The sequence below is a fragment of the Labrus mixtus genome, chromosome 21 (genome assembly GCF_963584025.1).
Source record: "Labrus mixtus chromosome 21, fLabMix1.1, whole genome shotgun sequence".
Taxonomy (NCBI): domain Eukaryota; kingdom Metazoa; phylum Chordata; class Actinopteri; order Labriformes; family Labridae; genus Labrus; species Labrus mixtus.
In genome coordinates, this window is record NC_083632.1 from 8,136,329 (window position 1) to 8,164,078 (window position 27,750).

At 40.6% G+C, this 27,750-nt stretch overlaps 4 protein-coding genes across 10 annotated transcripts in view; 1 reads left to right on the top strand and 3 right to left on the bottom strand.

The window, feature by feature from the left end:
- Positions 1 to 2,634: 2,634 nt before the first annotated feature.
- acadsb (acyl-CoA dehydrogenase short/branched chain) lies at positions 2,635 to 8,856 on the bottom strand. The gene is made up of 11 exons (XM_061027443.1): positions 8,731 to 8,856; positions 8,293 to 8,446; positions 7,410 to 7,510; positions 6,303 to 6,509; positions 5,928 to 6,098; positions 5,504 to 5,629; positions 5,322 to 5,414; positions 5,135 to 5,224; positions 4,897 to 5,034; positions 3,848 to 3,947; positions 2,635 to 3,369 (listed from the first exon to the last, which is right to left on the bottom strand). Exons 1-11 carry the CDS (start codon positions 8,761 to 8,763, stop codon positions 3,293 to 3,295), a joined length of 1,290 nt encoding a protein of 429 aa, XP_060883426.1. The 5' UTR covers positions 8,764 to 8,856; the 3' UTR covers positions 2,635 to 3,292.
- LOC132954929 (zinc finger protein Pegasus-like) lies at positions 8,344 to 13,796 on the top strand. Of its 2 annotated transcripts, none has more exons than XM_061027445.1 (4): positions 8,344 to 8,475; positions 9,415 to 9,564; positions 10,538 to 10,726; positions 12,062 to 13,796. In XM_061027445.1, exons 2-4 carry the CDS (start codon positions 9,432 to 9,434, stop codon positions 12,994 to 12,996), a joined length of 1,257 nt encoding a protein of 418 aa, XP_060883428.1. In that variant the 5' UTR covers positions 8,344 to 8,475; positions 9,415 to 9,431; the 3' UTR covers positions 12,997 to 13,796. The 2 variants fall into 2 exon arrangements, with proteins under 2 accessions (XP_060883428.1, XP_060883427.1); XM_061027444.1 differs by lacking the exon at positions 8,344 to 8,475 and adding an exon at positions 9,064 to 9,187.
- A 1,082-nt stretch (positions 13,797 to 14,878) lies between these two features.
- Positions 14,879 to 17,156, bottom strand: LOC132954930 (L-seryl-tRNA(Sec) kinase-like). Its single transcript, XM_061027446.1, has 6 exons — positions 16,869 to 17,156; positions 16,100 to 16,349; positions 15,633 to 15,834; positions 15,467 to 15,542; positions 15,283 to 15,376; positions 14,879 to 15,188 (listed from the first exon to the last, which is right to left on the bottom strand). The coding sequence occupies exons 1-6, from the start codon at positions 17,085 to 17,087 to the stop codon at positions 14,971 to 14,973; spliced, it is 1,059 nt and encodes a 352-aa protein (XP_060883429.1). The 5' UTR covers positions 17,088 to 17,156; the 3' UTR covers positions 14,879 to 14,970.
- Positions 17,157 to 19,562: 2,406 nt separating this feature from the next.
- Positions 19,563 to 27,750, bottom strand: part of LOC132954932 (zinc finger MIZ domain-containing protein 1-like) — a 120,537-nt gene continuing 112,349 nt past the window's right edge. For all 6 annotated transcript variants that reach the window (XM_061027454.1, XM_061027453.1, XM_061027452.1 and 3 more), the window contains 17 exons: positions 27,114 to 27,228; positions 26,730 to 26,947; positions 26,441 to 26,642; positions 25,790 to 26,065; positions 25,527 to 25,709; positions 25,318 to 25,395; positions 25,041 to 25,209; positions 24,807 to 24,948; positions 24,001 to 24,211; positions 23,723 to 23,828; positions 23,470 to 23,630; positions 23,297 to 23,364; positions 23,122 to 23,190; positions 22,787 to 23,031; positions 22,492 to 22,655; positions 21,491 to 21,820; positions 19,563 to 21,391 (listed from right to left, as the gene is read on the bottom strand). In XM_061027454.1, coding sequence (XP_060883437.1) covers positions 21,284 to 21,391; positions 21,491 to 21,820; positions 22,492 to 22,655; positions 22,787 to 23,031; positions 23,122 to 23,190; positions 23,297 to 23,364; positions 23,470 to 23,630; positions 23,723 to 23,828; positions 24,001 to 24,211; positions 24,807 to 24,948; positions 25,041 to 25,209; positions 25,318 to 25,395; positions 25,527 to 25,709; positions 25,790 to 26,065; positions 26,441 to 26,642; positions 26,730 to 26,947; positions 27,114 to 27,228 — 2,845 coding nt within the window. In that variant the 3' untranslated portion in view covers positions 19,563 to 21,283. The remainder of the gene's footprint in view (positions 21,392 to 21,490; positions 21,821 to 22,491; positions 22,656 to 22,786; positions 23,032 to 23,121; positions 23,191 to 23,296; positions 23,365 to 23,469; positions 23,631 to 23,722; positions 23,829 to 24,000; positions 24,212 to 24,806; positions 24,949 to 25,040; positions 25,210 to 25,317; positions 25,396 to 25,526; positions 25,710 to 25,789; positions 26,066 to 26,440; positions 26,643 to 26,729; positions 26,948 to 27,113; positions 27,229 to 27,750) is intronic.

The window sequence follows — 27,750 nt, forward strand, 5'->3', positions numbered from 1 at the left end:
AAAAAAGGCCGCGCGAGCGTTTTGCCTCCGGGCTCAACAGTACGCACCCACTTATTATCCAATTAGATTAAAGAGCACGGTGTCGCGGAGTTTTTAGGAGGCGTGCACGAGTCGCAATCACCTGTCAGTAAATTGAATAAATGGTTCTGGGATTGTCAAATCTCAGCTAAGAGCCTTAATCAGTTTGGCATGGGAACAAAAAATGGGCAATTACGCACATTTTACGCACTAATCTGAACCATCGAAAACATATAGGCTAATACATTTTTTCTACACTAAAAGTAAGATTGATTAATATAGAGGATTCTGTTTGAAGCTGTAATTATTTTTGCTCTGATTAAACCGATAAATCCAAAATGCTTCGTGTATTTCTCCTGACCCAGTTGTCTTTAGGCTCATTTACAGGCAGACGTTAAACTGAATGCTTACCATGATGATACATTATTTTCAAAAACTCTTTGCACTAGAGTCTGTGAACAATCAGGGGAAGTAGTAAGTGATCAAATCAGAAGACAACAGAAGTCTTGTTTCCGATAAAGAATATTGATGTGTGCTTGGCTGCACCTAACTGTATTTTTGTACAATGAGACATTGATGTGTTCAAGACTGATCAGATAAGATTATCATAGGCTGACAATTAAGACACAAAATCAAAAGGAGGGAGCTGGAGGTTACATTTGTAAGCTGTCAAACTGATTTTCTCCTAAGATTGTAAGAGATGTACGCTTGAATTTAATTCGACAACTACTTTAAATCAAATAACTGATCTCTGCTATGTTCTTTCCTGTAAGACAAAATGCATATATCATTAAATCATTCCTAGAAGCAGACAAACAAACTCACAATGCATGCCTGTCACTCTGCTCCAGTAATCAAAGGGACATTTTTGCACATTTCTTATGGGGAAAAATGGCCCAAACATTTACAAAACGCGAGCACAACCTGGGATTTTGTAAGACTTCAAACCCAGACTGAAGCAGCTGCATAGCACTAATCAAATCTAATGAATTTGCTCAACCTGCAAACATGTGGTGTGTCCTTTCAGCTCATGGAGCGCTCTCCAGCTCTAAAGGACAACACTGTGTTTTGTGAAAAGCTACTTGAATCGGTGCATAATTAGAGGTCTCATAGCTGTGTTAAAGATGGGGGCGGAGAAGGAGGCCAGTTGAGCTGCTGTTTGCCAACGCTGAGTGAAAAGCTCATAGCTGTGTTTTCAGCAGATTAGGTTCATTAAGCAGAAGCTCGCACAATAGACAGAACAAGTCCGAGTGGATCAGAGGTGGTAGAGAAGGACTCTCAATCATTGATGCAGAGGCAGGCGTGTTTTTTTCCAATTTTTTTATTTAGAGGTTTAACAGATTTTTTAGAACGTACAGGCAAACATAGAGCTGATCATAAGTAATGTTTTATTCTTTGACTAATCTGTCATGTTGTCTAAAAGCACAATATCAACATGTTGATCAGATCCAGGCAGAGACTTGATGTCAAGAGGTATAATTCTTCTCTAAAAAGACTCAACTAGTGTCAGAACTTCAATTCTGTCAGTGAACACCAAAGCTTTAATTGTTCTTAATATTTAGTCTATAACAGCTCTTCAAAGGAGCACTGAAATACACACAGTATGGTTTCTTTTAGGGGACAATATTATTAAAATATTTAATTTGTCTGCCTTTAGAAAGAAAACTAAAAGATTTTCATGACAGGAAAAAAATGTTTTGGACCATCTTAAAATACAAAACAACAGGTTTGTTCACTCAGGTATCAAAAGATTACACTATAAATATATATTTATAAATGAATACTTAATCAAATGTTATGATGACCACTCTTCATGGGAATAAGGGTAGACATTGTTTAATGTTTTTGCGCCAGTACAATTTGAGAAAAAAAAAGCAAATGGGAGATTTTCATCTTTTTTGCCTATTGCTTTAAAGAGTTTTTTTTTCTGATTTTCTTTTTGAACACATTTATTGTTTTTTTGTCTCTCTGTGAGCCAGTTTGTTGTTAGATTGAGGTTTTTATTGGCACAAAAGAGAAATAAGCCCTTTTATCTATGTATAAAAATAAAGTCTTAATAGATTGTTAATTATTTAATTGTGTAACGTAGAAGTGTAGAAAAATGCAGTTTTCTATTTACCTCTTGTGAATCTGAGCACGTCTTTAAATCACTGCCCTCCTTGATCGCAGCACTCCTAACTCTGACTCTTCCAACCCTGTAAACAAACATTATTAAACAGACACCTCGGAGGGAACATTCATTATCACGTTGATGACCTCCATCATGACTTAATTGCCATCGCTGGACTGTAACACTCGGACACAGCTCGTCTATGTTGCTAAAAAAGAAAGGAGCACATCCCCTCAGCACATGTCGCCCAAAGTAATTCAATCAATCTGAACAGAAAAAAATCATCAGTGAGTCAATTATGCACAGCAGCCTCTTTTCATGTGAAGCACCGGCATAATTAAACTGACATCAAATATCATTAGAGGTGACAGGCTGCTAAAAGACGAGATAATAGAGTGCGCTGTGAGAAAGCTCTCCCTCTGGGGAATGCTGCCACCCAGTGGCGGAAGTTGGTATTTATCTGCAAACAGGTGATTTCTTCCAAGAACACAAAGGAGGTTGATGAATTTCACTGATACATTATTCACATTTATTGATAAAAGTCATTTACAGATTCGTCCTAAAAGATAAATTCACATCCTTATTATTTTTCATGAACTGTACAGTATTGTAAGAGTATGCTATTTAAATGAGTGAAATAACACAATCTACCTATTTTAGAGTATTCTGCGAAAAACAAAGAAATTAAGTTACTGATCTCTGGCATAGAAGACCTACTGAAGGCACTGGAACATTCAAAGAAAAATGTTTGAAAAAAACTATTTTCATATTGCAACTTATGGATCAGATATGTTAACAGCATTTTATGATTTATGACATCTTCCCCCCCAAAAAATCAAAAGAGGACAATATTGATAAAGGATAGGTGTCAGACAAAGAAACAGATTTTTCTTCATCTCATATATAGAAAGGTCTGTTTGAAAGAAAAATAACATTTAATAAAACTATCATTGCACCGGATAAGCTTTAATCCCAAAGTTGGTGAAATGGAACCATAAAATCAGTAACATTGAGCATAGTCAGGGTTATCATGGACAAACATCTGAAACTGCAACAAAAAAACAAAAACTATAATACAAGCTGACCTACAGTCAGAGCATCTCACAAAAGTCTTGTGAAGAAAAATAATGTGGAGTGTAACACAGCAGAGTGAAATCAGTGGTTTCAGTAGTCGTACTCTTTATCAATGAACTTAGCCATAGTGGACAGCTGGACATTTGTGGTGCCCTCATAAATGGTACCTGGAGAAAATGGACACAAAAACAGAGCATTAGTATAAATTCCTGCAGTACAAAACAAGGTCAATTTAGTCAAACTCCTGCTGAAGAGATCATGAATGTGCAGCTTTCACTCTCAGGAGACAAAGGGCTTTTTATTATGCAGCTCAGTCTGCCAAAAGCCCCAGCAGGAGCCGTAATCGTTTTGATGACAGGAAAAGTGACATTTTGCCCTGGCAGCTTCCTTGGCTGTGTGTTGGTCTAATGGCACTCTGAGGGGTCAGACGGGGGAATTCCTGCGGAGTCTGATTACAGCCACTCCTCCTGCCCACCCACCACTCTCGTCCAATCACAGACAACCTCACCTGACCTTGCTGCAGCCCTCATGAGCTGTGTCCTCTCCACATTTATAGCTTCAGCACTACCAACGAAACCAATCGAAACAACAGTACAACAAGTACAGTGTGCAAACACAAGTCAATGTTGGTGGAGTCATGCTCACCGATTTTACAGTCCCTGTAGTATTTCTCTATGGGGTAGTCTTTGGTGAAGCCTACCCCTCCCATCCATTCGATGCATTTAGATGTGGTTAAAGTTGCAACCTGAGGGAAAAATAACAACATATTACATTGACTATAATGCTGAAAATCATATACCAACAAAGCATTTAGATTAGAAAATAGAGCCAGACTGATATGGGACTTTTCAGAACGATAACTTCAGTAATTAATGTGAAGTCAAATTCACCTAATACCAACATGGTTGCTGATGTTAGTGAAAATTTGAGCAGTATAGAGAAAATATTTTTTCCTATTTAGACTGTGCATTGATTCATTTTATGTTATCATTAAGAATTTTCCATTTGAAACAACTTTAGTCCAGATGTTTTGCTGCGATGTGCTGCAGACAGTGCTGAGAGTATTTTAAAGTGAGGATGAAAGAAGCCCTCTTCAGACGGCGTTTTTTTTTTGTTGCAAAAGTGCCGTAACTACGCTCAGCCGTCATCACGCCTTTGTACATTCATATTGATTGGCTCCCCCACGTGCTCAGCTGATCTTGTCTCACCTCTATAACACCTCTGTTACTGACTTTGAAGATGGTAGGGGGGGGCACAGGGGCATATATATTTAGATATTGCAGCTTGAAACAGCATTGCTTACTGCAGTCAGTGCTACCAAACCTTTCTACGCACCGAAAAAGTGAAGATACATTTGAATTGTTATCGTACATCAAACCCAATAGAATGGACCGACACATACTTTTTCTAACCAAAAGACGCCTGAATCGACTATCAAGTGTTGTTGTCTTGATTTTAGTGAAAACCTCACAGCAGCAACCTCAGTGAGTAAACAAAAAAAACACAAAAATGTCCTTATGATGACAGAAATCAAGCTTAATTACACAGATAATAGAAAAAAAAGATCTGTTTTTTTTAAAGATGAACATATCTCTGATAATTACTTCATGGTTGTTAAAAATGCCCAGGCCCTAAAAAACAATTCAATTCAAAAAACAACATCAATTGAACCCATGCAAACATCAAACAGATACCTCTGAGGTGAAGTATTTGGCCATGCAGGCCTCCTTAATGAAAGGGCGCCCGGCTTCCTTCAGTCTTGCAGCGTTGTACGTCAGCAGCCGAGCAGCTTCAAGCTGTGTCGCTACGTGGGCAATTTGGTGCTGCATGCCCTGCAATGCAAAGAGAACCATGAAGACGTTATTGTACAACGTCTATACTCACAAACATGTTACCTTATAGTGAAAGGAAGAACATTTTGGGCTTTTGTACCTGGAAGTCAAAGATCCGTTTTCCAAACTGCACCCTCTGCCTGGTGTAAGGAACAGTGTTGTCAAAGCAGCCCTGCGCCAGCCCAATCATCTGAAACACACAGAGACAAAGTCATCTCTTTTAAATGTTGAAATAAGCACATTCAGCTTGTTTTAAATCATTTAAATAAACGTTGTTGTGCTTTTACCTGGGCGGCAATTCCAATCCTGCCCTCATTCAACATCCCAATAGCATACTTGTACCCCTGACCGACCTGTCCCAAAATGTTCTTCTCTGGTACCTACAATGGACGGCACAGCGTTAGTCGATGGTCAAAAGTTGGACACACTAAGATATGGCTGGGGTACGAAGTGACTGCTCGAGCGGCACCTTGACATTATCGAAGTTGAGCGGGCAGGTGGAGGACGCTCTCAGGCCGAGCTTGTTCTCTTTCTTGCCAATCTCGAGGCCCTCCGTGTCCCGGTCCACGATGAAGCAGGTGATGCCTCTGTATCCCTGGCAGTCAAACGAGAGGGTGACAGCATTTGTGAAAGGGAAATCAGTGAAATGTGATGTAATACAATACAAAATACGTATGACAAAATGTGTTACACAGGCCCTGATTTAACTCTGAGGGGTTAATAATTTGAGGTGGGACATTTTAGCAGCTGATCCGTATTTAACAATGACCAGCTATCAGAGTTTTAATTGCAAACCGTCTTTGTTATCTAAGATTTTGTAATCCTGTATTTTTACATTCACAGAGAAGTTATGGATCCGACAACATACAACAAGAACGAAAACATGAGCTCACAGCAGATGGATCCGCATTGGCCATCACCAGGAAAACCCCTGCATGCTCTGCGTTGCTGATCCACATCTTGGATCCATTGATGATGTAATAGTCTTTATGTTTATCGGCACGTGTCTTCAGAGCAAAGGCATCGCTCCCCGACTCTGCTTCCGAGAGGCAGAAGCTTCCAACCTGTTGGGACAAGATGAAACGAAACACCGAAAAACATGACGTCAAATACAGCGCAGAGAAAAGACAGCCAATCAGGAGACAGCATTAGTTTACATAACGAGGTCATCGAACAAAATCTGTGCGTCTTCTGAATCACTATTTTAATCTGTGCCGCAAAACCAAAGTAGTGGTTTACAGGGTGAGACGGCGTGCCTTACTGCTCACCATATCGGTCGACAGTCGGCTGAGGTACTGCTCTTTCTGAGCCGGTGTTCCTAGATTGGCAAACAGAGTGTTGATCAGTGTGTTTTGGATGTCACAGAGCACCGCCACAGACGCGTCCACCTTCGCCAGCTCCTCAATGACCAGAATGGAGGAGAAGAACGAGGAGCCGGTGCCGTTATACTCTGGGTCAATCTCTATACCCATGAGCTGTACAAAAAAAAAAAAAAAGCAAGATCACCGGGTCAGATGGTTTACATGTAGCTGAAGATATGATTTTATTATTATTATTTTTTTTGTCAATTTTATTTCATTCAAAAAAAAACAATAAAGTTAAGAAAAACAAACAAACATAAAATCTCAAAATTTGAATGAAAAGGAGCAGAAAGAAGATTAATCTTATAATATCTGCCCCTCTTTAACAAAACATTAATTAAAACAAAACAGAACACTTAATTCAAAAACAAATTAAATTCAATTAAATTGGCTGCAGGTAAACACAGCCACTGGCAGCCCCCCCTGTAAGTCCTCCTTACCAATTCATTATGCACAAAGTACATCACAATACATTTTTATTACAGCATCACGAAGAAAAAGAAAAACCAGTATCTCACTGACATATTTATTCAACAGACTGGCTTTAATTTTTCTTTTAAATATCATGTTTGATTTTGATTCTTTAGCTTCTCTGTTGAGATTGTTCCACAAACCGATTTCCTTTCACAGTAAAACAACGTTCCCTCAATTTGGTTCTGAATCTCGGTTTATTAAAGATCCGTGTTCCTTTTAAATTATAACGGCTTTCCCCTTTTTTCAACTCTGTTTTGGATGTTTTTTTTGGCAATGTTTTCTGATTAGCTTTAAACATAATTTGCAGAATACTGTAATCAACTAATTCGTGACATTTCAACAACTTTAACTGAATGAAGAGCGGGTTTGATGGATCTCTATACCGACTTCTACTGATGATTCTTATGGCTCTTTTTTACAAAATGAAAATTGAATGGGTGAATGTTTTACAGGCACTTCCCCATACTTCAACACAGTATGTGAGATATGGAGGAATCAATGAGTTATATGTGAGGATTTACACACGGATGAGTTACATACCCCTTGTTCAAAGAGAGACTTGATAACTTCATCATCCATGGCAGAATTTTCATCCATCTTTGACACAAAAGGAGCAATGCGCTCTTGTGCGTATTTCTTCACTGTCAAAAGACAAGACACATGTTTAGTGTTTGAGGAAGATCTGTAGCAGCAGTACACAGGATCCACACTGCCCTACAAAAGGCAAAAGGCAGTAACTTCAATTTTTTCAAAAATGAGTTTTTATAATTTTTGGAACATTACAGATGTGCTTTATCATGTGGACAAATATCTTGAGTCAAATTGTGTTGTTCTTTTGAGAAAATAGTAGGTTGTATTTGCCTTAACTTCCAAAAGCCCTGGAGAAACCAAGGCAGAGTCCAGTAACTTCACTCATCAGGGTCTTTGCCTCAAACTGAGTTAAGGTCTTCTGCCTTTGTTTTGCTGCGGATCAAAGTGAAGTTACTGTTTCACTGCAGTGGAGTTAAGGTGTTATGCCTTTGTTTTAATATCTGTCATCAAGCACTTAATTGTGCCATGATCACTAGATTTCATGTACATGTTATCATTATTATCATATACTGATTTAATATAGTGATCAGCAACCAAGGGAGCTATCAAATGGAAGTTACTGCCTTTTGCCTCGGTATGACGCCTTATTATTGTACAGGAAATGCATAGGCAGAGTGCCTTAACTTCCAAGTAAGGGTCAAAGGTCATGTTTAAGCTCAAGATTTTTATGTACATTAATAACCTCATTAAAAAGACAAAGTATTGCCACATTTCCAATATTCTGCCTGCAACTCATTTGGCTGGAAAAACAAAAAGACTTTAAAGTCATTTTTCTCAGTTCTACACTCTGGCGAGTTCAGGTCTTTTGCCTTTGTAGGGCAGCACAGCTCACCTGCTTCCCTCATCATGCTCTCTTCTTCTGAAAACGTCTGAAGAGGAGGAAAGGAGACGGACTGGTCTGAAGCCACATCTGGAGCCGGTCTGCTGGACGAGCTCCTCCATCCAGCCTGGCATGTACCCCATGGTCTACAGATCTGTCTGCAAGACTGAGAGCAAGAGAGCAAGACAGAAAACAGTTAAAGTCTCTATCTGCGTTTTCATGTAACTACAATTTGAACAGGGTTGCTAGATATCCCGTTACTCTCGAGATTCGTTTGTGCTCCAAGCTACATTTAGCCGTCTGTTAGCTACGAACTTCACCTCAAAAAAGGACCCAGCAATGTTACGTAATTCAAGGATAAACGATCGATACAGGAGGAAATGAATTAAAACCACATCAAAAAAAGCTTTTAAATGTTAATAATTAAAGTATGACAATGCTACCCCTCACCTTAGAGACAATCCTGACCAGCGGGGAAGCCATGATTTGTTATAAAATGTTTACATGTGATGCTACCTTCAAGGACACGGTGAGCGAGTCGGACACCCGGGGATTTTTATGACTGTGGACAAAGCCTAACAATCGGCCTATTAAAAAATATGTTGGGTAAACACATGAATAAATTAAAGCTGTCTGTCACATTGCTTTTAATAAGTATGTTCAAACAAAAAGGAACGGATAATGCTCTGCGTAAGGAGGAATCACTCGTAAGACATGTTGGCGTGTTAAATTTACAAATTTTCCTTTGAGTACCGGAAGGCAACCGTGGCGTTTGACGGTACACGGATGTGTTGGGTAAGCGGAAGTGTTCTCTTAATACATTTTTTTTAGCCGGATAACTTATCCACGGAGCCCAAGTTTGACACGTTTTCCCTGCTTACCGACGATATAACTTACATGCTGAAAGGTAATGTGTTTACAGGGCTTTGGATGGGGTTAAATATTGTGTGTTTCTAATGATAGAAAGCTTGTGTTAGGGTTGGCGTTAGCGTTAGCTCGGCAACAATAGCATTGTTGTTACCTATGAGCAAAACATTAAATGACGCTACGTTAGATATTGTGTGTTTAAAGTGGCCAAATGTGAAAGCAGAAATGCGTTTGATTTTTGATTAACATACTCCTTTCTCCCTGTAGGTCTTACACAGAAGAATATGGAAGAGATAAAGACCGAGCCGGTGGATTTTGTGAGGGAGTTTCAAGAATACCTGACGCAGCAAACGCAGCATGTCAACATGATTTCAGGCTCAGTGTGCGGAGAGGCAGGAGAGCCTCCGTATCAAGCAGGTGTGGAAGGTTATTGTTAATTCAGTACACAAATAGTTCAAGAAACAATAGTTGTATACACAGGTGTATGTTAATGTGTATTATATATATGTAAATTATACATATAGTAGCCTATATCAAATTGTGTGTGTGTATATATATAGATTGTATCAAATATATAATTGTAAACATACTGTACCAAACTGTATAGATATAATGATTGTGTAAATAAATAAAATGTAAATATAGTACATCAAATTGTAGCTATATAGATATATGGATTGTATAAATATATAAATTATAAAAAATCATAGCATTATTATTATTTCTTCTTTATTTCGAACGATTAAAAAATAGATGAAAATGAATAAACAAATGAAAAAAAATAAAAATCTGTATAAACTAAAAAGCCAATTTCAATATAATACACATTTGACTCGTTCGAAAAGGGATAGGAAGAGGCCTAGGCTTGTCAAGTCCTACCCCCCATTCTTCACCGTTAACAAATGCAAAATCCAATAACATAAACTAAACGGACAATACAATGAAAAAATACTCCAATCGAGCTATTAAGAAAAACAATAGTATATCAAGTTGTATATATGTATGGAAAATCATTGGATTGTAAATATCAAATATAGTATCATAAATATAGTGTAGCAAATTGTATATATAGAGAGATTATAAGGAACACAGGAAGTTCATTTAATTTAATAAATTAAAAAAAGTTAATTATTGAGCTGTGGAAAAGGGGTAGGATTAAATAAGTTTTATACTTCTTCCTATTCCTTTTCAGGCATATCAACTGAATATATGTAATTTGCTTTTTTCTTTCTTTGTGAAATAATTTGAACATTGTTTTTTTGTTTATTGTATTTTCGTGCTTTTCATTTTGCTTTGTATTTTTTATATGTTTGATTTTATTTGATATGTCTGAAATAGATTTAATCAATCAATCAATCAAAAATAGAGTTAATGTGTGTTTTGGTTTCAGTTGCCCCCCGGAGCGAGCAGATTGGTCTCGACTCTGCGCCTGTGGAGGTGAACCTGCCGGTAGAGGATGGACCAGATGTCCAGATGGACGGCCTGGAGAGGACCTGCGATGGGAAATACAAGTGCAGCTACTGTAATTATGCCAACAAGGGCATGGCTCGGTTAATAGAGCACATCCGCATCCACACGGGTCAGTGTCTCCTCTGCATTCTGTCACACATTACAGCTTCTGCAAAAAAGCTTTTATGCAAAGTAAGAGGCCATCAGGGAGAAGAGTTATGAAGTTATTTTTAGTGTCTATAAACATTGCTGCGGGGTAGGAGTCAGATGTGAAACAGATTTTGTTTACAATTTCCACAACAAAGGTTCACAGTAAGCGATACATTCAGAAGGATATTTGTCAGAAAGCAAAACACAGCTTGCAAATATATATATATATATACTGTATATCAGGGGTGGACAACTGGCGGCCCCTATCAACCCTCAACGTGGCCCTCAGGTCAATTTTGACACATCAATTAATTGGAAACATGAAAAAAAATGACAAAATCTGCCATGAAATAGTGAAAACCAGAAATATGTCCATAATAATATTTGATCACTGGTATATGTTGAGATAAATTTGAGACATAATTGACTGCAATCGGTTTTGTATTCTACAATTTGGCCCCCTAGCGGTGAGAATTAAATGAATGTGGCCCCTTGCTGTGACCAAAGTTGCCCATCCCTGATGTATATTATCTGTAATCTAGTATAGCATGCTCACTGCACCTTAATCTGTATATTATAACCCTAAGAATATACTTATATTTATAGCATTTATTTATATTTATAGCATCCCATTAATTCAGCCATATATACCCAATAATTCACTTTTTTTGTCTACGTCTGTACATTTTGTAATTACTTGTACATAGCACAGATTCTTGCACTTTCTACTTATTGCACTTCTGGTGAGATGTCAAACCTCATTTCGTTACTCTATACTTGCATATGTGTAATGACAATAAAGTTGAATGTCATCTCACATAGAGGGCAATTTTAGCAAATAGTTGAGGTACCTCTTCGTCCACAGGGGGGCGCCAAAATTCACCCAAACTGAAGTTCCTCAGGATTTTTTTTAAAAACAAGACATACTGTTGTTTATTAGCATTTGACTCTCAAAGTGAGGTTAATTAGAGAGGTGAACGTTTGCAGACCAAATGCAAATTCAGTTCAATTCCATTCTGCACAAAGTTAAAGATTGTTTGAAAACATTTCAAGTCAAGATTGAACACAGAACATCATTCATCAAATTTGGCATGTATGTTTGGTCACTGCAGGTATTATGTAGAAATATAAAAAACCTCCAGTTATATTCAATGATCCACACAATGTCAAAATGATCAAAATTCATGACAATGGCAGCTTTGGTTTGTTTTACTACATCTAGCTCCTTGTGCAGCACACAGACTAAATGCTGTTTTATTTTTCATACTTTGTCATATTAATAATGTAATTGCGTCTTTGCCCTCTTTTCACTCAGGAGAAAAGCCTCACCGCTGCCAGCTCTGCCCGTTTGCTTCAGCGTACGAGCGACACCTTGAAGCCCACATGCGCTCCCACACGGGAGAGAAACCATACAAGTGTGACCTCTGCGCCTTCCGCTGTAGCGACCGCAGCAACCTGTCGCACCACCGCCGCCGCCGCCACAAACTCCTCCCCAACAGAGTCGTCCGCTCTTCCTTCTCCAACAAGCGCATGTTGGGCTCCCTGCAAAAGAGGACCGGCTCACTGGGCTTCAGCAGGCGGCTGCTCATCAACTACAACCCTCCCTCTTTGACAATGCCAAAGTCGGATTACCTGAGCGATTTTCCTCATAAGATCCACCACCATTTGAACAGTGCTGAGTATAAGAACCATGACAAGGCGGATGAGAACGACGGTCTCATCAGAAGTTCTAACGGTCTGACTTTTAATAACCCGCTGGACCAGTTGTCTACACTTGCAGGCCAGCTGGCAGACCTTCACCCTGAACCTCAAACGCCTGCGTCCCCAGACAGAGAGTCCTTAATAGAAGAGAAGCCCATCCTCATACATCAGATCTCGAATGAACATGTTGCGGTGTGTTCCAACGGAGTCCAGACTTCACCTCCTAATAAAGAGTCTCCCACCTCGGGCCACGGGAGCTTCAGTCCTGTTCCCGCCCTGGGCTTCGAAAGCAGCATGAACACTCTGACTGCGAGTGCAAGCAGCAGCCTGCCGGGCACGCCCGCCCTCCCTGCGCAGACCGCAGCGGAACAACAGCTGCCACAGAAATGCCGCCACTGTGATATTCACTTTCTGGATAACATACTCTACACCATTCACATGGGCTGCCACGGCTATGAGCATCCATTTCAGTGCAACATCTGTGGCCACATGTGCACAGACAGATACGACTTTGCTTGTCATTTCGCCCGTGGACAACACAAAAAGTGATTCCTTGCAGCACAGATGCACCGGGTGTCTTAGATACTTTTGTATGGTGCTTGTACAACATTAATATAGTTGTGCTGATTTAGATTTTTAACTTCAGTTTTTTTTTATAGTTTCTTATTTATTTTTTGGTTTGATACTCATTAACTGCAATACATTGTTGCCTCACAACCTTCTCTATGGCTCCCAACCTTTGTGCTTTTCACATGAGTTATGATTGATACATACACCATCAGTCGGGAAAATCCAGATTGAAGCCCACAAAGTGTTGTTCTGACTTGTCCTACATTCAGTATTAGTGAGGGCAGTTTGATCGTTAACCTACTTTGCCAATGCAGGTGCATGATATGATGTGATTTTAATATGCACACATGATGTTGCATATTTATGATGTGATATGTTTTTGGGGGGGATGTAGTTTTTTTTTTTTTCTCTCGGTATCAGCAGGTCAACAGAGTAAACTCGACTCTTACAGTGAGTCATTGTTAGTAAGCGGCTTGTATACGAGACATCTCAAATGAAGGGAGAATGCAAAGTGTTCCATGGCAGACATCATGAGCTTCACACGCTCTGCATTCAGTGTGCAGCAGATAATAATTCTGTTCTTTTTTGTCCACATTCTTAAACTGTCCATCACTGGTTTATCCAAAGCCGTTCTCTGTTAGACTCTTGAATGGGATGTTCAAAGACTGACAGCTGATTCTGTGTTCAAAACAACATTGTGTCCATGTCATGAAGCCTCCTTGTAATTCTTGTCTGGATATTTATTTATACCTCACTCCATAAAGTGCAGAGGATTTCTACTGAAATGTGAAGCCTTCATTTTTTAAATCTTTTTTTTTTAAAGGTTTATTTGGGGGCTTTTTATGCCTTTATTTAGAGCTAGGACAGTGGATAGAGTCAGAGAGAGAGAGAGAGAGTGGGGAATGAAAAGCAGGGAGGGGAGCCACAGGTCAGATTTCTTTTAACCTGGGAACGCCCGCTTGGAGGACTAATGCTGCATTCATGTGGTATCCGGACACACCGGAAAAACGAGTTTCCCAGTTGTGAAATGCACCTGCTCAAGTCGGAACAAACAACTCGGGAAACTCTGGAAAAAAATGAGGTGTCCGACTTGCCGACATATTCGTCATCACATGGGGGGGGGGCAAAATATGTTTTGTTAATGTTAAGATACTTTTTATGAATTCATGTATTGCACATAAACTTTTTTGCTAGAAAACATTCACACGTCTTCTTTGTACCATCCACACTTTGTTTAGAAGTTGTTACAGCATTCCAACTCTCCGAACTGAAATCACGTGAACACACTGAAGTCGGAAACTGGGACCTCCGAGGAGCACATGAATGCAGCACATAGCCACCGTACATGTGGCGTGCAATAACCACTAGGCTTCCGGCGCTCCAATTTCCCTCATTTGTTTCTAGTTTGTACACATGAAACGGTTTTCTATAAGAACTTATACATGACCATGAGCAGTTTTAGTGATGTTACTGTTACCACTTTGTTTTATTACAGACACTGTGAGAGGAGTTCTTCCTTTTAATTTAAGTTGTTTAATTGTGTAGATTTTTAAGACTGTTACAATTCCGTTACTTATTTGCTATAACTTGTTTGTTTGTGTTTTTTCTTGTCATGAGGGAAATGTGGAATAACGGGCTCCCCTCTTTCAAGTTTTAAGTAAATCATGTGAATACTGATGGACAAATGTTAGCCTACAACTTTTGCAGCGATCATGCAGAGATGCACTAATGTTGAGTTTGAATACGTTTTAAAGGCCAGTTTGGAGTTAAAAAGTAGCAACAAGGCTTAATTTATCAAATAAAAAGATTCCCTTTGTTCCACTTATTGCCACAAACCTAAAAAGAAGTGACCAACAAAAAATAGCTTGATTTTAATTTAATAAAAAAATATCTCACATTCACTTGCGACCCCTGACGTGATTCAATCTTACTTTGTGTAAACTCACAGTTTAGTCATTTGATTCCAGTTATGATCTGAGAGAGGACTTCCTTCCTCTCGTGATCAAAAACGTCCACCGCTCTTTTCACCACGCGGTCCACGTCCATGTCCTCCTCCCGTATGGAGGTCGCCTCCTGAAGCATCTGCCTGCGCAGGTTGAGGAGAAACGCGGCTTTGGATTCATTCAGCTGAGCGGCCAAACACTTCATGTGCTCCGGAGGAACTTGATTTCCTGAAGGTGAGTTTGAGAGAATGATCGATCAACGAAGGGGCTGCTAAAAAAAAAATTAAAAAAAAGGAGTGAATTGTTCAGTGATATGGCTGACCTCTGGCCGTCTTCATGGCGTCTGAGATGAGGCGGCGACAGGCCTGGTCAGCTTGGTGAACCACACTGGTGGCACATCTGAGGCGGTCTGCCTCCTGCAACAGCATGAGACCACAGCACATTTAATACATGCTTATATAAACACATTTTAAAGGTTTGATGGGAGCTACGTTACATTCACACACCGTTTGCTCTGTGTTGTCCTCGACAGGGCTCAGTGGGCTGCTCATTGCAGAGGAGATCAACTCCATCACCCTCTGTCTGAGGGAGCGAGGCACACAGGAAGAGAAACCAATGAATGCCTGATATCATAAAGTTTAGAGGAAGCGGTCATGAACGGCTGATTCTTACACGTCTCTGTCAGGCAAGTTGTCTGTGGTGTTGAGTGAAATGCTGTTTTTCTCCCACGAGTTCTTCTGTAGATTCGGAGGCTCCAAGCGCTTCACCATCTCCACGATCACCTCAGTGGGAACAGGTTTAGACCTGCTCTGGTTCCTGCTGATGCACGACTCCAAATCACACTGCAGATAGACCTGACAGAAACCGAGCGAGCCTGAAAAGACAACGGACAGATTACCAGAGTATTAAGACATGTTCGGAATCAGTAAATCATCACATTAAATGTTAGGTTGCAATTGAACTTGTGAAAGTCTGTGGTGCATTCAGTTGCCTGCAGGAGGCTTCAGATTTTCCAGATGTAAAAACTAAACAGCATTTGTTACTTTAAGAAGATATGTGAAGTTTAAAACACTCGGCCAGCGGTCTAAAACATGCACAACCTCCCTTAAGTCTACCAAGAACATTTAAGTTTCGCTTACGCTGTCTTGCAAGTTGGTAAACTTCATATCTCATGCTTGGATAGTAGAAGTTGTCATCCAGCAGAAAGAGAAGCGGTGCCTGGTCGTGATCATGAGGCTGCTGCTGCTGCTGCAGAGTTTCTATGCACTGTTCCCACGCAGCTCTGCTGATCTGGCAGCTGCTCGGAAGTTCTGTTAAAGCTTCAGGTTCCTCCAAGAACTGCTCGATGCATCGCAACACTGCCTGTCTGTGGGACTTCCACTCGGTGTGCTGGAAGTGGACAAATGAAATTCTCATATCAACATAAACCCCACCCCACGCAGCATGCTTATTAACAAGGAGGATGCAAATAGAAACCCCAACAGAACATTGCATCTTCATATAGTGAACATGTCCCCTTATAACTGCTTCATGAGCCTAAGTTGACATTTTACAAATGGCTTGTTTTGGTGTGATCTATACTCCAAACCCCCAGGCACAATAATAGAAATAAAAGCATGGAAACTAGAAATTGTTTAAAAATATATTTAAATGTATTCAAATAAGTTTTATAGCCTTATCGGTACTTAAATCTTATATGAAATACTTTTGACATTAACACAATAAAATGATTGTAACCCCTACGATTAGGCTTCTTATATGAAACTGGTAGTTTTTAATTTTAGATTATAGTTAGCCTGTTTGATAATTCTCTTTGTGCAATGTTCCCAGTTTTCATTACATTACCTCCGTTTGATCAAATACTGAACCTGCATTGAAAATCCGTCAATTTAACACAAACTTGTTCACCATGTCTTGTAATTCGACACCATCCTCCTCCGCTCTGTTTTGAAAGGCACGCTCGGGGATCAAGTCATCATACGGCACCACGCAGACTTTCCACCCGTGCTGCGCTGCGGTGCTGGGGAGCCTGCGGGCCAGCGTGGACTTCCCAGCAGCAGGCAGTCCGCAGAGGACACACAGGCAGACCGGAACCCGCCCGACACCCGCAGACTCGTCTGCTGCCATGAGCCACCGAAGATACCGCTTTAAAACACGGCTTTTACACACACAGGCTTTTACATGGTGCAGGATGTGGTGGTTGTAGTTGACAGTTTACTTCCGCATTATTCCGCGTCAGGTCGAAAACAAAAGGGAAACATGTGATTTCCGGGGAACTGTCAAAATAAAAGCCTCAAAAGTGACGTAGGGTCTATAATGAGGTGTGAATCATTTTTTGTTGAATTGAGTTATAATATACTTATATATAATATCTAAGATTGATTTTAGGTCACATGACATTGAAAGAAGTATAAATTGTTAATAATCAATATGTAGAAAAATAGAAAGAAAAGTCTGATGTCTAAAAAACTAAATGTAATATAAAAAGGTAAATCTCATTTCTTGGCGTGCGTATTTCTATGATTGTTTTGAAGACACTTCACATTAAATGAAATGTATTGAAAAATACAACAACTAATTTGTTTTAATATTAAAAGGAAAAAAGCACAAATATGTCATATGTGGTTCTTCAAGTTTGGCACTTCTAATTCTGTTTCTGTCTTACAGGAGTAACACCGTTTTAATCTCTCACATCAATCTTACATATTGCAAAATAACTTCTCAACTCCTCAGTGTCATTCCCACGGCCGGCTTTACACACCTCGTCTCCCTCTTTGCGTTGCGTTAATTAATATGAACTCAAATCATTTCCGCATATTGTCACGCTGACCTTAAGCTTCACCGTGAAAATGTAATTTGCACCTTCTGCTTGAATAATCAGCCTCGTGAGAAGTGAGAAGGACTACTGTTCATAACTTTGATGCCAAGCGCACAAAAGACAAGATGACAGCGACATACAGGTATCATCTGAATACATATTTATTAGATAAATATTAGGTTGTCACATCATCTAACTACATACAGTTCTGCAAGACTAAAAATCACAATTAGTTCCTTTATTTTCTGACCAGTTTAGAATATGAAATGATTGTACATACAATGTACACAATAGAGACAATGGCCACATTGCATGAATCACCTTAGATTGTTTCCTTTTTCCAACTGTTCATGATATCAAAAATTGTACAAACTATGGATTAGGTTACAATCTTCTGGACCCGCCCCCCTCCGGCCTCTTTAATCCCAACCCTTCATACGGTTTTCTTTATAACCTTGCACTTTTTTTGTCCTCTTTTTTTTTTTTTTAGCTTTAGCACCTCAGAGTATGCAGGTGACAGACTAGAACACTTAAGCTAAATATTACATGTAAAAACATAGCTGTCCCAGTTCCCCTAACGAAAGAGGTGAAAGTATATTACAGAAGGTGGGGGGGGGGGAACAAAACGCGGAGAGATACCCACAGACACAAACTAACAAGTTTCAGTTTCCATATTCAGCCACTTCCAGTAGAGGGGTTGCAAGCTTTTTTTTATTATTCTAAAGAAACAATGCACATTCCCAGGGAAAATGAATACATTTCTGTTCACATGTCTCTATTTTTCATTTACATATTTACAGGCATCCATGGGACGTTTGATCTAGCCTCGACCCTGAACGCAGCCTCGCTCTCTGTATCTTTTTAGGTTTCTTTTCTGAATACATCTTCCCCCACAGAAATGCCCCTTTACTGTGATTGTGCATCTAGAGATTTGGGGTGCTGCCTTAGACATAAAAAATATGAAAATGACGACGACTTACACTGGATCGATGAGATCGTTTTGAGAAAAAATGAAATGTGGCAGTGTGTTGTTAGAAGAGGGATGATTTGAATTGATGTCTCTTTGTGACATAAATATGAAACAACATGTCAGTGAGCTGAACTGGAACAAATCATATTTTTTCATGTATGTTTAAAACAATTTTTTTTTTCAGAAAACCATGGTGGTTAAATTAGCACAATGCTACATACAGTCGAAAGAAATTGGATTTCTAGCCTTACAGATTAATAAGAAAAACCAGTACAAAATAATTTACCAAAAAAAAAAAAAAAGGGGATAAAAACGCATATGGTCTCGTGCTTTGAACATTTTCTATAACAAAAATATAAACAATATCATGGACTTCTTTAAAATATGGTTGTGATATATCTTTAAAATACCACTGTGTATTGACATTTAGCAACAATTATGATATTCACATAGCTCAATAATTACACTGATAGCCAGCTGATACCACGTCTTATTTTGAAAAACCATCACTGATAAAATGTTTACATAAGAAGCCAACATGGATTCCTTTTCAATCAGATACATTTGAGCGTGAAAGAAAGTATTGCTTAAAAACTGAAAAAAAAAATAATAAAAAGATGCGACACGATCCCCTTGAGCTGATACAGGAAGTGGGTTTTAGGGGGTTGGGAATATAAAATTGCAACACCTGTCTGAAAACGACAGGTGGGAGACGGAGTGCACTGGAAGGAAAGTGACGAGAAAGCACTACGACCTGCAGGAAATAGCTTATGAGACGTTCTGGTTACAAACAAAGTCAGTGGTTAGATGGTAGTTGTATTTTTTTTTTTTTTTTTTTGGGAGCGTAACATGGCGGGTTAAGTCGGACGACTGATGATCAAAGGACAAACATTATCAAGATGATACAAAAATATTCACAATGATATTTACAGTACAATAGGCATTTCATAAAAAATAATACATTTGCATACTGAACAGCACTCTTCTCAAAAAGTGAAATCGAAAAAACAAACGTGGCAAAAGTCTGCACCAATACTGCTCTAAAAACCACTTCTTTTTGAACAGCAGTGATGGATAAACTGTATTTGACCTCCCCCTATATCTTTAAAATCCATATAACCAAACACACACACACACACACACACACACACACACACACATGCACACACACACTCTCTCACACTTACACTCACTTTCGCGCAAGACCAAGCAAAGACAGACATCTCCACACTCCTCCTTATTACTTTGGTGATGTTGAGCAGTTTCCCAAAAGAATTACGGATAGTTGAATTATGCAGCAACAGAAAAAAAAAAAAAAACAACAACAACACAAACAAAACACAGTATATCAAGAAAATACATGAGAAATGTATCGCTGATATCAGCATTATCCCTTCAATGTTAGTGTTAAATAAATCGGACAAAAAAAATCCAAAACAAAAATGTAAAAACAAAAAATAGCAATGGAAACAGCAACTGATAAAAAAAAACTACACTATCTTTTTTTTAACCACTTGCAACAGCACTAGACAAGGGCTTGGCACACATGCACTTTGTAGACTAGTTAAAACAGCACATCATTTAACAGGGAGAGAGATGCAACGTTGCAGAAACGCAGGCGGCATTGGAAGGAGTCGTAGCAGGAAGCAGTAAATGCAGCAGGCTCCAATCTTTCATTCTGTACCTCTCATTTTCGTTATAATCACTCCTCTGTGCCCGAGGATGATAACTATACAACATGTTGGAAGTGCAGGTATGCAATAAAAACGTTCTTCTTTTAAATGGGGGCCAAAATCTTCCCTGTTGTGTTTTGACAGCCTTTAGGGAAATCGCTTTATCTGTCAAAAATACGTTTGTATCAAATTGTGGAAAAAGTGGAAGCCAATCTTTCCCAAAAATGTTTTTTTTTTTTAAATGCCAAAATGCCTGTAAAAAAACATTTCATCAAGGACAGATATATACTTTTTAAATTCTTGTTTTTCGTCGTAAAACAGTTTCCTGGTGTATCTGGTGTTTTTTTGTTTTTTTTTGCATTGCCAAAATCTCTTGTGCTTTTAAATGATGTGTGGTGGACAAACGACAGTGCGACTAACCAGAGCAGTCAGGGAATGAAGCTGAGACACCAGTGAGTTGTTGCCTCTCAGTTCGGAATAACAACATTGGACAGAGTGCACACTGGCCAGATAGCGCAGGGTTTTGTTTTTTTTTTCTCTGATTTTCTTATACAGTGAATTCCTTTTTCTTTTCAAAAGGAAACAAAAAAAAATGAATAAAAAATGCTACAACATGTAACTTATGTGCACACAAACACCTGTGTGTAAAAAAAAACAAAACAAACAACTGAGTATAGCTGCACAGAGCACAAGTATCACCATGAAGGATCCTGTCGTGTCTTTGAGTTTTAAACCTCTTTCAGTCAATCTGCGCTGGCCGATGAAAACTGTACACGAGGAAGAAGAGAAAGGGAGTGCATCTTTGTGTTTGTCAAGTACTGAAACTGCAGGCAGTCAGAGAAGTTCATGTGTCTGAATTGCCTCAGTTGTTTTCGAAAAGTGATAAAAGGTCGTCGTTGCTATTGCTGGGGAGGTCCGGTGGGTCTAGGTACGACAGCAGCTCGTCTGGGTTCGCAAGCTCTGGAAGAAGCTGAGAAAAAAGAAAAGAAAGAACATTTAATAAAGCAATCAAGTAAACACAGATGATCCAACCTAGCTTTGAAAGCTACAGCTGTGAATCAGGACTCACGTCTAGAGATGGCTCCGGCATGTCCGACCCCGCTTGGCTGTCCAAACTGCTCGAAGGGTTGAAGGCGAGGTCGCTGTGGGGATGGTTGTTAGGACCAGGATGCTGCTGTTGTTGTTGCTGCTGCTGCTGCTGTTGTTGTTGTTGTTGTTGATGTTGTTGTTGCTGCTGCTGCTGCTGCTGCTGCTGCTGAGGAGGTGGAGCTTGTCGCTGCGGCTGAGGAGGCCCGCTGTGGTGTAGCTGCTGCCCTGATTGGCTCCCAGGGTGTGGAGAAGCGTGTAAGCTCTGCTGCAATGGGCCGTGTGACTGGTCATTGCCAGCAGAGTGAGGTATCTGTGGAGGGGGGGGGGGGGGCAACACATTTTAAATAATGTTATATTGATGGAATAATTGTAAGATTAAGGGATTTATAAGGTACTGTAGTCATATCACTGGCTTATTTTAACTGTTATAACATATAATAACTTTTCTTTATTTTAAAGGAATACTTCAACACTTTAATTTTATGATGAAACTAAATTTCATTTTCTAACTCATTTTTTTGGTGCCCTTTTTTTGTCTTCAATAGACAGGGCAGCAGAAGAGAGACATGAAAACACTGGGAGGAGAGCGTGGGGGATGACATGCAGCACTTGGCCCGAGGTCGGACTCGAACCCACGACCGCTGCAACGAGGGCTTCGGCCTCTGTACGTGGGGCGTCCAGACATAACTGCTCGGCTACCCGGCGCCCCAAGACGCCATCTTTTGGTAAGAATAATATGAGAAGTTCGATACTTCTTGATGGCAGCACTGTAAAAAATTAAGTTGGTGCCTAGAACAATCTCCATTTGAATGGTTTTTTTTTTGGTGATTTTTTATTTTTAGATTGAACACAGACGGTGAGACTTTCATGAGTTTGCTTTCGGTGGGGTGGTAGCTGAATTTTGATAACTTTAGTTAGACAGAGCAAGGATGTAAATAGACATGACTTCAATTCACCATTGTAAAAAACAAATGAACTCACTGAGTCAGGCATGTTGTGGGAGAGGGGCTTATCTTGGGTCATCAGGCTGTTGGGCATGTCAGGTGGGTGAGACAGCTGGGGGCCGTGCATAAAATCATTCATCGACGTACCACCAGGTGTCCCATGAGGGAAATCGAAGTTCCCGTGCCCCTGGTAACTGTTGCCTAGCACAGAAAATATAAACAAAAAACAACATGAGTACATTTCTTCCAGTCACTTTCCGCTGATGTTGCAGTTTGACAACAAAGCATTAAGAGATATTTAGCTCTGTGTCAAAGCATGTTTTTAATCCTACCTCCGCTGCCATATTCGTTGCTGTTGCCCCCTTGCTGAGATTGTAGTAACGGGTACGGCGAGGGTCCGGGGCCGAGCTGAGCTATCATCTCCATCACATTGGGCATGATCATTTGGCTGGGACTCATCGTTTTAAACCTCTTGGCGAGCGGTCCATCTGGATCCTCCTTTATATGGATTTCAGATTTGATAGCCACCGGTCGCCAACTACACGTCGGGTCGATGGTCACCTCCTCGAACTCCGAGCTGGCGGGACGCAGATGAAATCACTCATTATGACACACGGAAATAAAGAGAAATACACTGAAAGCACGTTTGTTTCTGACTTAGACTTACTTTTGAATTGCATTTAAGATTCCCCACATGTACTGGTCCACTTCCAGTCCCTCTAACAACGCTGTTTTACTGAGGAGGGTAGAGAGAAAGCGGCTTAGAAAGCTTCTCGCATAGATTACAGTCAAATCTATTGACATGGTGAATATGGCAATGTATTGAAATTAGATAAACTTACTTGCATACAGGACATCGCCATGTTCCCCGCTCACAGTTCAATTGTAAATATGATTCCAAATCAAAACACTGAAAGAGTAACGGGGAAAAAAATCACATCTACTATCCAGTACATAACATTGAAATTTGTCTTCTTCTTTTAAGGACTCTCGGTGAATGACTTGTTGTGCTAACCTGAACGTGTTTGCAGTCATGACCTCTTGCTGGAAGTTGTATTCGCCTGAAGGTGATCGGACATTTGAGGGAAACCTTGATGGCCGTCTGCTCCACGCCGTCCTCTCCGCTGAGCGTCGTATTGCCCGATGATGCTGCTACGCTGCTGAAGTTCCTCTTAACTTTGAGGCAGAGGGAGAGAAGTCAGTGTGTTTGCAAGGACTCTGACAGTGATGAAGACATTAGGGGGCTGAATGGGGGGTTTTTCCTGTACCTTTGGTTATGCAGTGCTCTGCAGGTAGAAGACGCTTTTTCAGTAAGCCCTGGAGCACTGAGCGGACTGAGGGCCTGTGGACCAGCTGCAGCACAAACAAGTGGGACTGTAGGAGGAGAACATCACTGTTATTAAACCTGATAGACCCATTAACTCATATTGGTCAGAGTGTAGGCATTAAATATAATTTGAAGGATTTGTTTTACATTGTAGACATTTATACTGTTGTATTCATATAAACCTCTTGTTATTAGTTCTCTGGAGGTTCTTGTACTCACACAGCAGCAGGCAGTGACAGTGATCTGGATCGTGTTCCTCCCTGGCTGGCAGACATGTTTCAAGTGCAGGGGTTTGTGGGAGGTCTTATTGTCGCCCCGCTCGATGGTGAGCGGTGTGGCGTTCACGCTGACTTGTACCGACGCAGGCCAGTTGGTGTTCATCTGTCGGTCTTCATGGTGGTAACACTTGAACTGCAGCTCCAGGTCTGATCTGCACGGACAATATTTAAAGAATTGTTTTAAAATATGTTCATTTTAAAAAGTCTTAATAAACCTGACCAGACTTCTCTGTAGAGTGGAATAAAGGGTTTACAAATGATCTGTATCTGATCAAAAGATGGCTAGAGTGTCCTTCTCCAAGTGAGCTGGGAAAAGTAATTATTGATTTCTTCTTCTAGCTGCAGACAGTATGTCTGCTCGACTTTTTTCAACCTGCATGCCAAAGGTTTTGAGGAAAAGAAGAAAGCCCATTGGTGCCTGACTACACGATTCTTATGTGAAGCTTCATTTTCCTTTTGACTCAGAATCAAAAAAATCTGAGAAGCCAAAAGGAACAACTAATGAAACAGACAAAAAAAATCTGAAAAGCTGGGTCTAGCACCTATACATGAACCCCAAACCATATCCACACCCCTACCCTTACCCTTACCCCATAACTGTAATGTTGATACTCATCAAATGCCTTTCCACAGACCAAAAAGTCCAAGATTAAAATTGTCAAGAGGAAATCGTTGCAAAAAAGGAAAAGAAAAAATCATCATAACGATCCCACTTGAGAAAAAACAGTCCAAACATGATTGAATTACCTCCACATGAGCGTCTGGTGCACAGAGGGCCGTAAGTGGAACACGTGGTTGCTGACAGCCAGGTTATGCTCTAGCCTGAAGGGCTCTAGGACAACCCCGTCCCGCACTGGGAACGTCAGACGCAGCTCCTCGTTGTGGTTAGCTATACGGTTGAAGAAGAACCAAATCAGACTCTTGTGATTTTTTAAAAAAAAAAGAACAAATTCACTGTTAAAGGTTCTTCCAGTTACTGACCTGGAGGAGGAGGGAGAGCGGTGATATTTGGTTTGATGTCGGGGGGGAAGGGGGGCTTCACGTCCTGGTTTGGCGACAGGTACGGAGGGATGTTACTTCCTGGGGTCATTGGAGGGGTGGGGTTGCCTGGCACTGGGGAGTGAGGGTAGTTTCCCACAGGTCTGGGTGGCTAAATTAAAAAAATCAATAATTGAATCAAATGTTTACAGGACTATAAACCGCACAACAAAGATTGTAATCATGAGGTAGAATTAAACTCAAACAAAGATGGACTTACCCCATTCATGTTCCCCTGGCTGTACTGATATCCACTGCCAGAGAAGTTATTTGTTTGGCCGTTAAAGGGGGGCTCTTGCTGTAATTTGAGAACACGCATTCTATATGATTCAAACCAAAAAGCTGCAGACACCTTAACATAGAAACACTTTTGGTAGAACAAACTCAAAATAATCATGAAACGTTCGCTAAATAGAAGTAATACCGCACCTTATAGAACTGTCCCATGGCACCGCTGGGTGGTGGGTATTGGCCCGGCAGCTGCTGTCCAGGCATCCTCTGGCCGGGGTAGTTGGGGGATGGCAGCGGCCTGGAGGCGTTGGGCGTTGGGTATTGCCCCTGCTGGTTAGGGAATTGGTTGTTTGGTCCATACTGCTGCCCACCATAGTTTGGCTGTGAAAGCAGAGATCAGTTAGATTCAACATATAGGCTTGAACTTCGAAAGTCAAGGTGTTGAATTCACATCTGCTCACCTCCCCGGGGTATGGTCTTTTCATGCCCTGCATACCCATGCCTTGAGGACGGGGTCCTGCGTAGCCTTGCTGGGGCATTCTTTGGCCATGGGCTCCGAAAGGTCCCATACCTTGGCCCCTCGGCTGGTTCATTCCCATCGGTGGCCCGCTTATGTTTGATGGATTCATGCCTGCGCCCATGTTCCCGGGGAGGGACGGAGGGCCACGGGGTCCCGGCTGGTTCATGAACTGGCTGTTGTACGCCTGGTTTGGTCCCATCTGAAAAGAGGAACTCATCTGGAAGAAGAAGAAGAAAAAAAGATTATTAGCTAGAAGGAATAGTCTATCAGACAACCTGAAAAAAGTACAAAAGGAAAAACTGTTGTAACTTCTACAAGATATATTCTCCTTTTTTAGCTTTTGTTAGAGCTAAATGTGATATTTGACTCCATTACATTTGGCTAATTATTCACACTTAACATTGATTAAGCCTTGTTCAACAAAATGTCTTAATGCCCTCTGAGCTTAATGTTCTGCTGCTATTTTAAGTATTGAAAGGCAAAATCGCTGAGCAGAAGTGCTGAGCAATTTGCGATAACCTATTTAATCCATTTAATCAAATGAACACATTCTATAACACACAGATACTTCCACATGTGCGTGTTGTCGTACCGGTCCGTATTGGTTCATGTCCTTGTTTTGGGTTTCCTGCAGGGCGGCTACGGTGGCTGTGGCAGTGGCAGTCGCTGTGGCTGCGGCAGCAGCGACTGCGGCGGCCGCGGCAGCAGCAGCAGGCTGGCTGAAGTCCGATGTTTGACGCGAGTGTGGGGGGATGCCCATTCCTCCAGGGCCAGTGTTGGGTCCTCCGGGGTAACTGCCACAAAGGGGTCGCGATTACTTCAACTGACTGTCAGAGTTCATTTTTTTGAGTACATTTTAATTATTGAACTTTTCCACTCACTTGCCACCAAAGCCTCCTCCTCCGGGGTAGTTGGGTCGTCCGTACATGCCTTGCTGCATGTAGCCCTGGTTTCCGTTGCCTTTGTTTGGAAACTGCTGCTGAGGACCGGGGAACTGAGGAGAGTTCATCCCGGGATTGTTGCCCGACATACCCGAGCCCATCGGGTTGCCCCCTGGATTCATTGGATTGTTGTTGTTGGCCATGTGATTCGCCAACACCTGTCGGACCAAGACATACAGATCGAGAAAAATCAGAACACGTTTGATGACATGAATCCATTACAACCTAAGTCTAACAACAGACCCTTTAAAAAAAAAAAAAAACACACCATCATGTCAGAGCACCATCATGTCAGAACTTCTATGAACACGTATGAGATCTCACCTGGCTCTGTGACGTGTTGGTGACCCCCCAGACCGTCGTCACCACGGACAAAGAACCTGGAGGCTGATTGGTGTTCTGTTGCCAGGGAACAGAGTCGTAGGGAAAAGATCCATCTCTGCAGGGGTCATGTAAAATACAACATGTAAGCAAACCTAAACATGCCCAAAATATGATATACATCCATCACTGTTACAGTCCTGATAACGACATTAATGTTCTCTTCATTATTCAGATGTTTTCATGACTACTCACACAAACTTGTCCAGACAACATAACACAGATATACAACACTGCCTCCTGTTCAAACATCTCTACGTGTGTCCACATACTTAATCCCCAAAATACACACTACTTTGTGACTTTATTACTTCATTACATTTTTCTTAATTAAAAATGACTGTAACCCTTATTGTCAGCATGTCTGTGCCTTGTCTACCTTTTTGTCCTTCAGTCACTTTTGTCATATTCTGCCACTAATTAGAATAAAGTGCCATGTGTCACTGCACAAATATTTGCATGCATAATAGTAAAATTGTACAAATGTGCTGAATCATCAGGAAAAGTTGTATTGTATGTTTCTTTGTTATAATTGAAGTATTAACTAGGTACTGTTTTGTGAGCAGGCTACAAACAGTTA

Excerpts from the sequence above, each read along its gene's own strand:
- acadsb (XM_061027443.1), bottom strand. The coding sequence starts at position 8,763 with ATGGCTTCCCCGCTGGTCAGGATTGTCTCTAAG. Across the intron at positions 8,447-8,730 it reads TGGTCAGGATTGTCTCTAAG|TCTTGCAGACAGATCTGTAG; the intron begins GTGAGGGGTAGC and ends TCTTGCTCTCAG. Across the intron at positions 6,099-6,302 it reads GCCGACTGTCGACCGATATG|GTTGGAAGCTTCTGCCTCTC; the intron begins GTGAGCAGTAAG and ends TTGTCCCAACAG.
- LOC132954929 (XM_061027444.1), top strand. Across the intron at positions 9,565-10,537 it reads AGAGCCTCCGTATCAAGCAG|TTGCCCCCCGGAGCGAGCAG; the intron begins GTGTGGAAGGTT and ends TTTTGGTTTCAG. Across the intron at positions 10,727-12,061 it reads GCACATCCGCATCCACACGG|GAGAAAAGCCTCACCGCTGC; the intron begins GTCAGTGTCTCC and ends CTTTTCACTCAG.
- LOC132954930 (XM_061027446.1), bottom strand. The coding sequence starts at position 17,087 with ATGGCAGCAGACGAGTCTGCGGGTGTCGGGCGGGTTCCGGTCTGCCTG. Across the intron at positions 15,377-15,466 it reads AGGACAACACAGAGCAAACG|GAGGCAGACCGCCTCAGATG; the intron begins GTGTGTGAATGT and ends ATGCTGTTGCAG. Across the intron at positions 15,189-15,282 it reads CGCCATGAAGACGGCCAGAG|GAAATCAAGTTCCTCCGGAG; the intron begins GTCAGCCATATC and ends ACTCACCTTCAG.